This window comes from Gigantopelta aegis, chromosome 6 (genome assembly GCF_016097555.1).
Source record: "Gigantopelta aegis isolate Gae_Host chromosome 6, Gae_host_genome, whole genome shotgun sequence".
NCBI classification, from domain to species: Eukaryota; Metazoa; Mollusca; class Gastropoda; order Neomphalida; family Peltospiridae; genus Gigantopelta; species Gigantopelta aegis.
In genome coordinates, this window is record NC_054704.1 from 98,256,712 (window position 1) to 98,273,475 (window position 16,764).

The 16,764-nt window shown below is 37.6% G+C and overlaps 1 protein-coding gene across 2 annotated transcripts in view; it reads left to right on the forward strand.

The window, feature by feature from the left end:
• LOC121376084 overlaps nt 1–16,764 on the forward strand; it is an 80,157-nt gene that overhangs the window by 8,665 nt on the left and 54,728 nt on the right. Inside the window, exon 4 of one of the 2 annotated variants that reach the window (XM_041503862.1) lies at nt 547–947. The exons of the other annotated variant lie outside the window; for it this stretch is intronic. Within the exon in view, the coding sequence (XP_041359796.1) occupies nt 547–782 (236 nt within the window). The 3' untranslated portion in view covers nt 783–947. Of the gene's footprint in view, nt 1–546; nt 948–16,764 lie in introns of those variants that run through there. 2 annotated transcript variants of the gene reach the window in all.

The following is a 16,764-nucleotide window of genomic DNA, read 5'->3' on the forward strand; positions in this document are numbered from 1 at the left end:
ATGTATCTAACGAGCGAAAGCGAGGTTAATACTTTTTTAAAACGAGTTGTGAGATACAATTTCCTGTATTATACATTGTTATAAATGAATTCCTTGGACGATAAAACTCGATCACTATCATATAAGTGTTAGTCTAGTATATGTTAAATGCGATGCATTGCAATATCCTTGTTCTGAATATCCTTGTTGTGGCTGCTGTAGTAGCGGACATCTTGGATTTAAATACCTTAATTAGCTGGGCTAGTTCAAAATTAATTTTATTGCCCTAAAATACCGCCATAGACATCAAACGTTTTGTCATAGATGATAAAATATCCGAGATATTGCCTGTTGTGTGTTTTGGCAGCCATATATTTCAATATGCTCAAGGGTGCCAAGTTTTCACCCTCGGATCCTCAATCAATACCTTTCAAAGATGTAAAAACCACGAAAACAATTGTGGGTACCGAAATGCAAGGTTCAGCCGAAAATGAGGGCTTGGCAAACAAATGCTGTATATATTATATATATACCTTTTAAATATTTCATTCGTTTATTTATTTACAGAGGTACCAATGATCAGAAGTGGGATATTTCATGATGTTACTAAATCGGAGATGGCCAGCGGAACGGTGATTTTTTCTTTTCCAATAAAGACAAAACAGGCGTGTGCACGCTCTTGTAGTGTTACCCAATCCTGCTCTCACTATCTGATCACAGCGGACAAGACACGGTGCGTTTTGTTTTCTGGAAATACGTCGTCAGGCACAACCAGTTCCGGCTATCTCTACATCAGAGTTTGAGTAATACTTGAGCTGATGGATATGATGTTAAACAGTATGTACAAATAGCCACTTGACATCTGAAGTTAATGAAACTATCATACTGACTACTAGGAGACGACGATATCAGGACATGATATACATAGCAGTATTTTTTTCAACAATGTCACAGGCCCGTAGGAACAATGTTTAGATTAGGAATAACCTCTTATGGGAGGGGGAGAGGGGGGGGGGGGGGGGGCACAAGTCATATTTTTATCTTCATTTAAAGTGGGACGAAACAACGTAAATTTTCATCATCGTGTGGGGGCACAGGTCCACGCTTCCACCACCATCCCGGTTCCTATGGGCTTGAGTGATATTAGTTTAAGTTGTATCATTAGTATGTACTTTGGACACATCTGTCATTGCACAAACTGGTGAGTCACTGGTCTAACAAAAGGCTGTGGAATGTGCTATCCTGTCTGTGGGATGGTGCATATAATGGAAAAAGAGTACTCCACGGCCTGGCGGCAGAGGGAATCCTATTATTATCCCCATGTCAGTGGACTTTAAAGGGACATTCCTGAGATTGCTGTAATTTTTAAGATGTTATCGACTAAGAGAGACTTTTTTAACGATTGTCATTACATATCAAATATATTTTTCTGCATAAAATATTAGTGGCTGTATATTAAACTTGTTTCTGATCGTTCTAACATTTGTACTAGGTTAAATTTCATTTTTATTTCCTAAAATATTGTCCTTTTCGTACGTACGAAATTATTTGAAGACAAAATCCAGTTTGGGCTTCTTACAAATATTAAGACGACCAGAAACACATTGAATATACAGACACTGATATTCTAAACAAGAAAATATATTTAATATATAAGTTTAATCGTAGAAGTATTTTATTAGTCGGTAATATCTTACAATGCAGCAAACTCGGGAATGTCCCTTTAACCATACATACGACGCGGAATAACCGTGTATAAACATATGTTGAAAGCGTTGCTAAATAGAACAAGTCTTTATTCTTTATGTCAAGAGACCTGAGGTTGTTGTACCTGTGACATAAATGGAACGGAAAGTCAAGAAAGTTGTGTGAATGTTCAGATCACCAGAGCCGAAAGTCAACCTACCTGGTGCAATTCGTTCTTCTCCGTCTTGAGTTGTGTGTAAACGTTTCACATTTTCGACTTGCGCGCCAAACCTACTTGACCAATTCCAACCATGTTTTATGGGAAGCTTCCTGGGAACATGAAGAAACAAATTTATGAATTTTGCTCATTATAACCGACGTGAGGGGCGGGTCTCAAAAGGGGAACTTAAGCCAATAGATATCATATATGTAACGGTCATGGTTTATCTAATTTGTTAATATCATTAATATCGGGGCCCATTTGTCTCCGAGATGTGGGGTTAATGTAGTTAAACAAAACAAGCATTTAAACTGTTATTTCTTCAATTTTTTCAAAACTACTTGACGAATTATAAACACATATATGAATTTAGTCATTCTGGTTTTAGTCCCCTACCTGTCCAACTGGATGAGATTATAGGTTTCGTCTCCGTCCCTGTGTCCGTATGTCTGCCCGTCCGTCCCACGAATAGTTCCCACAATGCCTCAAGATATTGAGCTAATATTTCTTTATATAACTTTATTGTGTAATGTTACAATCAAGTTTGACTTTTTTGGTGACTTATCCATTTTGATAGAGTTATTCCCCTTGAATTTATACTGGGGTTTGTTTTCTTTTTGTTTTGTTTTGTTTTTTCTTCTTTTTTCTCAAGTTATTGAGCTGAACATTTCTGTATAGGTTTAGCATGTACTGTTACTGTTGACTTTCATGGTGATTTACACATTTTTCACAGAATTATGGCCCCCGGTATGGAACATGTATTGCTTTAGCAGTACTCTCAGAATGGTGGTTTAATTTGTGAATGTCGTTAATGTCGGGTCCCTGTTATACTGTACACTTGTTTTCTTTTATAATTTTTATTTATGTATATATCGATCTCTGTCTGGAGCAGGTTTAGATGTGTATGCTCTTTCGACGTTACCTTGCGCGGAGATACGATTTTGATCACGATAATGTTTTTGTCATTCAGATTAGAAAACTTGCAATTATTTTCAAATAATAAATGGGAAGAACCGAGTATGCTACGTGATAATTCAAATCACAGCATCGATTACAGTTGATGACAAACAAAGTGTTTTAAATTGATTTGTTAATATGCTCTATTGGTGTATCGATTGTAACTGTATGCCTGATATAACTAATCGGTGAATAAAAGCGGTTTACGTAAAACGTATGGTTTATTTAGTTTTCTGTACAGAAAAAGACTAAACGTATGTATTTACATACATACATGCTAGCCAGTGCCAGGTCTGCCCACTATGTCATGCACGTGAGCGGGATCGACCGTGTGGATTATAGACCCCAAGCATTTGGTTGAGTTAAACAGCATCCTTTTTATGGATATCTGGATAGCTCAGAACGCATCGTGGTTAGTCTGCAATTTGCGGGCGATTCGGTGCCATAGTTTCGAGTCCCAGCAACGGCATGGGACAATTTGTGAGGCCAGAAAGGATTTAATTATCCCCATTGCGTTAATATCTATGTATGTAACAGTCAACTTCGACATACATACAATATATAGATATTCATACATCAATACATACTAGCCAGTGCCAGGTCTGTCCACTGTCATGCACGTAAGCGGGATCGACCGCGTAGCTTGTAGGCTCCATGCATGTAGTTTAGTTAAACAGCAACCTTTTTATGGCCCCTGCGCGTGCTGTAACCTCACCGTTGTGCAGGGGTGTAACATGTCAATACAGCACAATTGATACAATTGAAATTTTGAGTAAAAGTCTGTGATATTTGTATTTTTGCACAGTTCTTTACACTGTTTTTATTTAAATCTTGAATTTTTATATTGATGTTGATCATCACTTTATTTATTTGCATTACCATAGTTTGACGCCCAATAGCCGATGTATTTTTCGTGCTGGGGTGTCGTTAAACATTCATTCATTCCATTCCCTTTTTATGGATGTCTGGCTCAGAACGCATCGTGGTTAGTCTGCAATTTGCGAGCAATTCGGTTTCGTAGGTTCGAGTCCCATGGGACAATTTGTGATGCCAGAAAGGATTTAATTATCCCCTGCGCCAGTGCGTTAATATCTATGTATGTAACAGTCAACCTCGACATACATACAATATATAGACATTCATAAATCAATACATAGTAGCTAGTCCCAGGTCTGCCCACTGTCTTACGCATGTAAGCGGTATCGACCGTGTAGAGTGTAGGCCCCAAGCATATGGTTGAGATAAAGAGCATCCTTTTCATGGATGCCTCGATAGCTCAGAACATATCGTGGCAGGTTGTGGGCGATTCGATGCCACACGTTCGAGTCCCAGCAATGGCATGTGACAATTTGTGAGGCCAGAAAGGATTGTTATCCACTGCGCCAGTGCGTTAATAGCTATGTATGTGATTGTCAAACCCGACATACATACACTATATAGATATTAATTAACCAATGCATACATACATAGATACATACATGCATGCAAAAAATATCAAACTGGTTTATTTATATAAATTGTGAATACATTTTGTTTTTATTTCAATTTATTTTCGTGCTTATATCCAATTAAGGTTGAAGAACGCTGTCCTGGGTACATACCTCAGCTATCTGGGCTGTCTGTCCAGGACAGTGGGTTAGTTGTTAGTAGTTAGTGAGAGAGAAGAGGGTGTAGTTGTCTTACACCTACCCATTGAGTCGTTAAAACTCGCTCTGGGTGGGAGCCGCTCCCTGGCTGCGAACCCTATACCTACCAGCCTTATGTCCGACGGCTTAACCACGACACTACGGGGGCCGGTTGTCAATACTTTCCTTTTCACTTATTTTCGTGCTTATATCCAATTAAGGTTCAAGCACGCTGTCTTGGGCACGCACCTCAGCTATCTGGTCTGTCTGACCAGGACAGTGGGTTAGTTGGTTAGTGATTAGTGCGAGAGAAGAGGGTGTAGTGACCATTAAGAACTCGCTCTGGGTTGGAGCCGGTACCGGGCTGCAAATCCTGTGCCTACTAGCCTGTAGTCCGATGGCTTAACCACTGCGCCACTGAGGCCGGTTTTGCCAATACAATGACGAGACAACGGAACAAGGGAGAACATACTTAATATTAAAAATGATATCTTCTGTCAACCCAAAATTATTGTTACAACAAGGCCGAGCGTTCGCTAACATATGGGCTCATATTACAGTTATCTTCCCATTTGGTTGTCCAAAATCCGGAAATTTGTCCGCTCAAGTACTCTGCAGTTTGACTGTGATTATTTCATCCCAGACAGCTATGGAGTGGCAACTATTTGATGAAGTGACAGGGAAGATCATGTAGTTCGTAAACATGTGTAACTTGTTGACATTGAAGACTTGTTTGTGGTAATTCCGGCCCATGCAAAAGTAGTGCTTTTTGTGTAAAATGGGTGTACTCCGGCCTGGTTTAGAGGGTGTGTTTGTTTAAATCAATATGCTGGGAGAAAGAGCTGGACAACAGGGGTTGTCCTTTTCAGTGTATGTGTCCCCCAGGCAGGCAAAGGTACATACAAAAATCCACGGGCCTGCTGATATTAATAAAAAATGTTATAGCCACCAAGGCTATATAGAAACATATAGCGAAATTAATTGTGGTCTGAGACCATACTGAATGGAACCATTATTTTCTACCATATGGCATTAATTTCAGGTTATGTACAAGAACCAGTCAGCGAGCCACCGCGATCACTCGTCCTCCTGGACAGTCCATAGCTGCTATATGAAGTTATAGTTTGTTTTGTTTAACGACACCACTTTATGTACACTGGTATGTGCTATACTGCGTGGTGGTGCATATAAATCATCCGTTGCTACTAATAGATAAATGTAGCGGGTTTCCTTTCTGAGAGTTATATTTCAAAATTACCAAATGTTTGACATCCAATAGCTGATGATTACTTAATCAATGTGCTCTAGTAGTGTCATTAAACAAAGAAAACTATATAAAAAGAAATGGAAAGGAAAGCAATATACGGCTATTTATTGCTAGATCGTGGTCTTTGTGGCCGATGGATAATGGAGAGAAACCGAAAAAAAGAGAACCCTTGCCTGTAGGATCCCGCTACCTAAGTACTAGACTAGTCCTACTGTAAAGCGGAAAGGGGTCGTTTATATGCACTTTCCTTTCGAAAGAATATTTCTTGTAGGGCACTAGTTGAGATGGGGAAAATACAAAATCAATCAAGCATGGTCGATCCTACGATCTATATTGAAACAAAGATAGAAAGAAGTGTTTCATTTAACGACGCACATTTTAATTATGATTACATGGCGTCGGACATAATATATGGTTAATGAACACAGATATAATTCGAGAGGAAATCATCTGCCGCCACTCCAGGGGCTACTCTGTTTTATTAATTAGGAGCAAGAGAGCTTTTATATGCACTATTCCAGAAACAAGATAGTACATACCACAGCCCTTGCTACAAAAGACGTAGACCGATCAGACTGCCACAAATACTAAGAATTATGTTCATGTAAAAGATGAATGATCTCAATCACCCCTGCGTGTACTGTATCTCATGGTGGTGCAGGGGTGACAACATTATTCCTCGAATAGTGGCCAATACAGAACATATTCAGTTTCCTTGAGAGTGGCCAATACAGAACATATTCTGTTTCTTTGAGAGTGGCTAATACAGAACATATTCAGTTTCCTTGAGAGTGGCTAATGCAGAACATATTCAGTTTACCTGAGAGTGGCGAAGACAGAACATATTCAGTTTCCTTGAGAGTGGCCAGTACAGAACATATTCAGTTTCCCTGAGAGTGGCGAAGACAGAACATATTCAGTTTCCTTGAGAGTGGCTAATACAGAACATATTCAGTTTCCTTGAGAGTGGCCAGTACAGAACATATTCAGTTTCCCTGAGAGTGGCGAAGACAGAACATATTCAGTTTCCTTGAGAGTGGCTAATGCAGAACATATTCAGTTTCCTTGAGAGTGGCCAATACAGAACATATTCAGTTTCCTTGAGAGTGGCCAATACAGAACATATTCAGTTTCCTTGAGAGTGGCCAGTACAGAACATATTCAGTTTCCCTCAGAGTGGCGAGAACATCACATGTTCAGTTTCCCTCAGAGTGGCGAAGACGGAACATATTCAGTTTCCTTGATAGTGGCTAATACAGAACATATTCAGTTTTCCTGACAGTGGCGAATACATCACATGTTCAGTTTCCCTGAGAGTGGCGAAGACAGAACATATTCAGTTTCCTTGAGAGTGGCTAATGCAGAACGTACTCAGTTTCTTTGAGAGTGGCGAATACATCACATGTTCAGTTTCCTTGCGAGTGGCCAATAGAGAACATATTCAGTTTCCTTGAGAGTGGCCAGTACAGAACATATTCAGTTTCCCTGAGAGTGGCGAATACATCACATGTTCAGTTTCCCTGAGAGTGGCCAATACAGAACACATTCACTTTCCCTGAGAGTGGCCAGTACAGAACATATTCAGTTTCCTTGAGAGTGGCTAATGCAGAACATATTCAGTTTCCTTGAGAGTGGCCAATACAGAACATATTCAGTTTCCTTGAGAGTGGCCAATACAGAACATATTCAGTTTCCTTGAGAGTGGCCAGTACAGAACATATTCAGTTTCCCTCAGAGTGGCGAGAACATCACATGTTCAGTTTCCCTCAGAGTGGGCAATACAGAACGTATTCAGTTTCCCTGAGAGTGGCCAATACAGAACATATTCAGTTTCCTTGAGAATGGCCAGTACAGAACATATTCAGTTTCCTTGAGAGTGGCTAATACAGAATATATTCAGTTTCCTTGAGAGTGGCGAATACAGAACATATTCAGTTTCCTTGAGAATGGCCAATACAAAATATATTCAGTTTCCTTGAGAGTGGCCAATATAGAACATATACAGTTTCCTTGAGAGTGGCCAATACAGAACGTATTCAGTTTCCCTGAGAGTGGCTAATACAGAACATATTCAGTTTCCTTGAGCACAACATATTCAGTTTCCTTGAGAGTGGCTAATGCAGAACATATTCAGTTTCCTTGAGAGTGGCCAATACAGAACATGTTCAGTTTCCTTGAGAGTGGCCAGTACAGAACATATTCAGTTTCCTTGAGAGTGGCCAATACAGAACGTATTCAGTTTCCCTGAGAGTGGCCAATACAGAACATATACAGTTTCATTGAGAGTGGCCAATACAGAACGTATTCAGTTTCCCTGAGAGTGGCCAATACAGAACATATTCAGTTTCCTTGAGAATGGCCAGTACAGAACATATTCAGTTTCCTTGAGAATGGCCAGTACAGAACATATTCAGTTTCCTTGAGAGTGGCCAGTACAGAACATATTCAGTTTCCTTGAAAGTGGCCAATACAGAATATATTCAGTTTCCTTGAGAGTGGCCAATACAGAACATATTCAGTTTCCTTGAGAATGACCAGTACAGAACATATTCAGTTTCCTTGAGAATGGCCAGTACAGAACATATTCAGTTTCCCTGAGAGTGGCGAAGACAACATATTCAGTTTCCTTCAGAGTTGCCAGTACAGAACGTATTCAGTTTCCTTGAGAGTGGCCAATACAGAACATATTCAGTTTCCTTGAGAATGGCCAATACAGAACATATTCAGTTTCCTTGAGAGTGGCCATTACAGAACATATTCAGTTTCCCTGAGAGTGGCGAAGACAGAACATATTCAGTTTCCTTGAGAGTAGCCAATACAGAACATATTGAGTTTCCTTGAGAGCGGCTAATACAGAACATATTCAGTTTCCCTGAGAGTGGCGAAGACAGAACATATTCAGTTTTCCTGAGAGTGGTGAAGACAGAACATATTCAGTTTCCTTGAGAATGGCTAATGCAGAACATATTCAGTTTCCTTGAGAGTGGCGAATACAGGACATGTTCAGTATCTTTTGAAATGTTTAAGGTTAGTTATATTAGCATCTGTAATGTTTTCAAATGTGTTTGTCGTTTTGTGTTGCAATATTGGTTTGTGTAACACAGCTCTATACACTTTTTTGTGGTCTGGCCAAAGCGTTTACTTTTGTCTTTTTCACATTAACATATTCCATTGTGTCTCATTATTGCGACTCTTTTATAACTGTCTACACTATTTTTGTTAATAATTTTAAATTGATGTACCTTTGACACCCAATAGCCGATTTTATTGTGTTTGTACTGGGGTGCTGTTAAACATACATTCAACAAACGATTAAAGTGAATCAGAAACACATTGGGGGGGGGGGGTAAAAAACAAAACGACGCACTCAACACATTTTATTTACGGTTATATGGCGTCAGACATATGGCTAAGGACCACACAGATTTTGAGAGGAAACCCGCTGTCGCCACTACATGGGCTACTCTTTCCGATTAGCAGCAAGGGATCTTATATTTGCGCTTCCACAGGCAGGATAGCACAAACCATGGCCTTTGTTGAACCAGTTATGGATCACTGGTCGGTGCAAGTGGTTTACACCTACCCATTGAGCCTTGCGGAGCACTCACTCAGGGTTTGGAGTCGGTATCTGGATTAAAAATCCCATGCCTCCACTGGGATCCAAACCCAGTACCTACCAGCCTGTAGACCGATGGCCTAACCACTACGCCACCGAGGCCCTTTGGGGGTTCAAGCTGCTCATTTCTGAGATAACGGGTAGCGTCTATGACTACCCTAGTTCCGTACAAAATTCGAGTACTGTTTTTTACAGGTGCCCCATACATGTTTTAAGCAAAAGGCTACTCGACACGGTGGTACTACATGAAATAAAATTGCATACATTTTTTACCCAGATGAAAATATAGTTTTTTTACAACCAATGCACTCATATTTATCACCATTCACAGGACTTGTGGTGTTCACTTCTCTATCAAAAGTTGGGTGCACCTTGAACTTTGACCCAGCTGGAAGTTATTTGGTTTAGTACTACCTATAGACTCCCAAGTGTGCCACTGGTGAGGCAGGATTTGAACATCTGTAATCATCACTTTTTGAAAGGTTATTTATTTGTGCATCACATCACGTCTGCTCAAATTACCAGTGATCACCGTCTTGTGAGAGGTCAGATTTGTGAAACCAGCTTTAGAAGTGGCAGTTCTCATAAAATAGCCACGACCTAGTTAAACCGTCCTTTTCATTCGGCCTTGTAGAGAGATGCGATTTGCATATGCTGGTATTTTGTTTTTCTGATTTGTTACGAGTTCGGTGCGTGCTATCTCACTGACAGAATTAACCATTTTAGTATAACCTTTCATCAAAGATGAATCAATATGGTGCTGAGTCCTGTGTAGAAGGAATGGAGTTATGGAGCACGATCCACCAAGTCCTATCGAGTGGAAATCTATCTTAAACACTACTGAGTATTACTAGTAAGCAGATTGATTTCGCTAGCAAAACGCTTCACATAATAAAGATGATTTTGCTGAAATTTGTTTCGCGGATATTGGTACTGCTGAAATTTATGAATCAACTAACGCAAGGTAAAATTATGTATTTTATAAATTTGCATTTTTTATTTATTAAATTACAAATCCTTAAAAACTGTTTGTAAATTCAGTTATTTATTTTTATACTAAATTAAAGTTATGTTAGAATGTATAATGTGAAAGGCAATAGAATCGGGTCTAATTATTATTATTATTTTAGTAGTAGTAGTAGTAATAGTAGTAGTAGTAGTAGTAGTAGTAGTAGTATATACACGGATGGCCTACTTGCTTATATTTAGAATAACATTGATTTCTGTCAGGAGGGTGGAAACTATTAATTTTTAATTTTATATGTACTGTGCGTATATAGTTTTGTATTGCGAATATTGTATTTTGTAGGCAATAAAATAGTTTTAACTAAATAAAGCCATTTAACGATAAAATAAAATACATATTAAATTACATATTTATTACATTTTCTTGCTTAGAATATTAATGTACGTTTATCCAAAGTGTTTGTGCTCGTCACAATCTTTATAGTAGTTCAAACTAGATTTTACGACTATGTAATTTTGTACATATTAAAAACAAAATGTTATTTAGGAGGTAAAATCCAGTTGTGTTTATTATAGACATTACGACGACCAAACGACGTTAGATCATGTTAATATTATAAGCAAAAACATTAATTAATATGCTATTTTAATTATTAAAAATTACAATGATTGCAAAGTTAAAGTTTGTTTTAATTTAACGACATCACTAGAACACATTGGTTTATTAATCATCGGCTATTGTATGTTAAAGGGACATTCCTGAGTTTGATCCAATGTAAGATTTTTCCGACTAATAAAATATCTCCACGATTAAACTTAAATATTAAATATATTTTCTAGTTTAGAATATCATCGTCTGTATATTCAATGTGTTTCTGGTCGTCTTAATATTGGTTATAATTTGTTAAAATGTTTATTTTGTACACACACTGACTTAACATACTTTTTAATAGCGTAGAGTTGGTATGCAGCGTACACCTGAGGTTGACACGAGTGCAGTGGGAAAAAAAGATATGACAGCGCTTTTAGGTTAAATTGGGGTGTACCAGCCTAGTAAAAAATTTTTTTTTTATGTTTAAACATCTTAAATGACATATGACACCTGTTGATTTACAAGTGAATTAAGTATGATGTTGCTCTTTTTCATAAATGTATGGTGCATGGGTGGGTTATAGTAATTTGAAGCGGGTTTTTTTTTATATAAACGAACCTATAAGCGAATAGTTTATTATCTTGCATAATATTGAAGTTTAGATCCTTTGGTAAACGATAAATCATTTAGTGCAGTATTACCGACCTCGGTGTGTTGTGGCTAAGCCATCGGACATAAGGCCGGTAGGTACTGGGTTCGCCTCCCGCTACCGACTCCTACAAAGAGTTTAATGACTCAATGGATAGGTGTAAGTCCACTACACCGATTTCTCTCTCACTAAACACTAACAACTACTCACTAACATTCTGTCCTGGGCTCCGTTTTACGAAGCGATCTTAGCGCTAAGATCACTTTAAGTGCGTAACTACCGTATGTAATTAAAGGGACAGATCCTAGTTTTTAAACATTACAGCATATTGTTCACTATTAGAGCCGTTTATGATCACTGAAATGAAACATTACTTATATTTTATTCTTTAGATTATCCATTTATTGATTTGAATTCTAGTCTATTTTAAAAAATGTTTCCTGTTTTAACGCCACAGACTCTTCTTTCAGTCTATTGTAACTTTATCTAAATGAGTTACAGGTTTCTGAATTAACTAAACTTAGTGTCCACTTTTCATGGTTAAAACTAGGGTCTGCGCCTTTAAGGTAATCTTTGCTCTAAGATCTCTTCGTAAAACGGGGCCCAGGACAGACAGCCCAGATAGCTAACGTATGTGTCCAGGACAGCCAACTTGAACCTTAATTGGATAGAAGCACAAAAATAAGTATAACTGAAATTAAATATTGCAGTTTTTACTTAGAGTACAGTTTTGTTATATTATCCAGGTAGTACACGTCATAGGCGTACGGGCTCCCATTGTTGTAGGAAAGCAGGCTGGTTTTTAGCCCGAATTAAACAAAAATGCCCAAATCTGAATAACTGATTCATATCAGCTGTATTGGGTTGCAGATGAATCACTGCGCATTTTTACACGATTATGACTAATTTTGAGGATAGAATGATGGAACTACATGGTAAAAAGGTATCAGGTTCACTCATTTTTCCCGAATATCTCTATAATATTTGCCCGAATTTGAGGTTTTGCTCCAGAACTAGAAGGAAGTTGCTCCCCCTCCGCCCCCCCCCCCCCCCCCCCGACTCGTACGCTTATGGTACACGTTTTTGTACATCATTTCAGTACAAAAATGTTCGTTTTTATGTAATTAATTTGACTGAAAGGTTTGTTTCAAACGCTTTATTGTTCGAGTATTGATATTCGAATACCTCGGCTATGTTCACCAAAGAACACAAAGGAAACAGTATGCAGTCAATATCAAATGTCATATACAAAAATAACGTCTATTTCCGTTTGACATGCACTAAACTAATGACAAACCATGTATCTTAATTGATAGGTTTCAAACACATCATGGTTTTTTTGGAGTTTTATCTCATATACCATATTTTGTTGTACCATTTGTGATAGATTATAATTAATACATCCAACTCATAATTATTTGCATCATTAACTCAACAATAATGAAATTGTCATGCTCTGCTACACGGCGTAAACACTGACAGCCTGAAAATAAAACCCTGGATAAAGGACACCCAGGGTTAGTTGCAGTATATCCCACAGATGTCCTGGAAAATGTGATTAGCAGGACGTCCATATACAAATAGTCTTGTATCATAGCCTATGTTTTCTGTGTGAGCAAAATTGGTTTCTTTACCACACCTCCATACACTGTCTGACAATTGGTTTCTTTACCACACCTCCATACACTGTCTGACCATTGCGTTTCTTTACCACACCTCCATACACTGTCTGACAATTGGTTTCTTTACCACACCTCCATACACTGTCTGACCATTGCGTTTCTTTACCACACCTCCATACACTGTCTGACAATTGGTTTCTTTACCACATCTCCATACACTGTCTGACCATTGCGTTTCTTTACCACACCTCCATACACTGTCTGACAATTGCGTTTCTTTACCACACCTCCATACACTGTCTGACCATTGCGTTTCTTTACCACACCTCCATACACTGTCTGACCATTGCGTTTCTTTACCACACCTCCATACACTGTCTGACAATTGCGTTTGTTTTTGTCTTGTCGAAAATTTGTTGTTGTTTGTTCGTTTGAGTGGGGTTTCTTGTTGTTGTTTGTTTGTTTATTGTTGTGTTTTTTATATAATGCGGTTCAGTATTTAACCTGTTTTTATGGTCTGACCATAGCTATAGCGTTTATTCTTATCTTTTGTGAATATTTAATATTTTGGTATTCAGTATTAATATACTTTATTGTGTCTTTCACGGATGTCACTCTTTCATTGATGTCTACACATTTCTATTAATAAAGTTGGAATTTTACATTGATGTTGATTATCATATAACGTATAGTCCGTCCCATCATTCTATACAAATGTTTTTGAAAATAATTTCAGTTTGGTTTGACGTAAGAAGAAAACGTTATTTAGAAATATAAAACAATGCTAGTGTTGTATGCAGTTTACAAATCAATCGGCTCAGAAATATATAACTTGTAGTAAAATTCAATAGTATGAAACAATGCGTTCCCTGTGGGACGGACTATAGTCTGATATCCAAAGGCCGATGTGTTTCTTGAATTTTTGTGTGCTTTGGTTTCGTTAAACATTCATTATGAGATTCCAGTCGTGAAGCGTTGGGTGAAAAAGAAAATCCTAATACGTTCACCGTAGGGGATCGATCCTACACACCATCACACCTCGAGCAAACGCGCTACCATTGAGCGTAAATACCACCTCACGTTTGTACCCACATATCCAAGTTCAACATTTCTGTCTCCTTTTAAGATTTAAACAAGTATTGATTACAGAGTAGCGCTTAATATCCTCTGTGACATTCAAAAGGTATTCTTTTGCACCAATAGCCGATGTATTTTTTGTGCTGGGGTGTCGTTAAACATTCATTCATTCATTCAAAAGGTATTCTAAATACACTTGATGTCTGAAGAATTAATAGCGGTTTAATGTTCTTACTATTTTACTAATGAAAGACGGTTTAATTTGCATCACTTTTTGTCATGTAGTTTATAAAAATAACTTAGGGCTTAAATGTTTTGACTAGTGTTTAATGTAACACGGCTCAGTTTGTATGATTAAAACAGAATTAATTAGAGACACAAGTGGCTTATTTTTATTGAGTTGTTGCTGCGGCTTTCCAAGAAGTTTTCGAAATAAGAATTTATGAACAAACGAGTGCATGTATATGGAAAATCATTCAGTTAATTATGTTTGCAAGACAATACCCATCCGTTATTTTAAATACCATTAGCCACAATTTCTATCTATCGTTTAAACAGTTTAAACGATGTGAACTACAATGAATAGTTGTCCACGAACTCAAACTGTTTATGGACAACAGTGCGACACGCTTCGATATTTCTTGTATTACGATATATTGTGTACGAGTCATTGTTAAAATCGGTACAAAAAGGCAACGTAACCTTCAAGTAGCTGCTTTGTTTAAAGAAATATTTTCATAATGTGGAAGGATATTAGTGCATTTATATTCAAAGTGATGTTTGACATATTTTGCAGGCTTGAAATTGTCTTTTTAATTGTTTTCAAAGAATGTTTTAGTATTGAACAATATCTTTAGTATTATATTTTTAATCAGGGGGGCTGATATTAGAGGCACGGTATTGACAACGTTTCCATTGTAGATACGGGTTTTTCTTATGAAATCATTCTATATTCTCTTATGTCGGACTGTTGAAGATCAAAATGTTGGGCGGACATACATATATACCAGGTCGGCCCAAAATGTCCCAACTGCTGAATAGTGTGTTGAAGTAGAAAAATATACAAATAACAGTACATATTCGTACGTATGTTTGTATGTATGCATGTATGTATGTATCTTATCATGTGTGTCTTGTGCGTCTGTGTACGTCTGTCTCTGTGTGTGTATGTGTGTGTGCGTGCTCGCGTGTGCACGTGTATAAATGTAAATGTGCGTGTACATTTGCGTGCGTACACATGCGTATGTATATTTATGTATGTGTGGCATATTGATGCAGATATGTGTATTAAACCTGCTGTTTATTGTTGTTATAACTACACTGTACTTCATATGTTTGCCTTCTCTTTCTTTTATTAAATGGGAATCTGTCCCCTTAACCAGTGTCCTCATACAATGGCTGTAATAAAGATTGTATTGTATTGCATTGCATTGTATGTACATGTACATGTATATATGTATGTATGTATGTATGTGTGTATGTATGTATGTATGTATGTATATATGTTAAAGTTAAAGTTTGTTTTGTGTAACGACACCACTAGAGCACATTGATTTATTAATCATCGGCTATTGGATGTCAAACATTAATTGGTAATTTGTACATTAACAGAAAGGGATCTTTTATATACACCATCCCACTACTACTCAAGAAAGGTTAAGGGTCAAACATATGTATGCATATAAATATAAGCTAACACTAGTTCATTACCCTGATGAAAAATGAATGAATGAATGTTTAACGACACCCCAGCACGAAAAATACATCGGCTATTGGGTGTCAAACTATAGTAATGCAAACAAACAAAGTGATGATGAACATTAACATAAAAATTAAAGATTTAAATAAAAACACAGTGTAAAGAACTGTGCAAAAATACAAATATCACATGAATACTGACTTTTATTCAAAATTGTAATTGTATCTCGAAGAAAAAAAGGGGATTTGTGCTGTATTGGCCATTCTCAGATAATGTTACACCCCTGCACCACGGTGAGGTTACAGCACGCGCAGGGGATAAAACCTGGTGAAAAAAGTCCGTAGGACCTCGGTTTCTAGGAACAGTACTCCTATCGGACCTCCATAGCTTAGGAACCATCGTCCTACCCGGACTTTCATTCCTGGTTTATTTTTAATTTGGTTTTATCCTAGGACTTGTATTCCTACCGGACTTAAATTCCTTCAACAGCACTGACAGAAATACTAGTCCGGCAAATTAGATGTCCGTTTATTATACGCTGCAATTTGCACGAGTTGCCAGAAAGACACGAGAAAAAAGTGAGGTTTTGGCAGCCTTCCCTCATAGTGTGACGGATAAGTGTACGAGTCTCTTAAGATTATTGTTGGTTCGAAATATTTTTAAGTTTGAGTATCAACTTAATTATTTTTGTTACGTAATAGACTTGTGGATCAGACACGAGTGAATTTTTTGTAATCGTCTTACATTTTTGTTAGCATACTTAAGTAGGACGAATATCTTGCTTTTTTCAAAAGTATATAATGCAACTA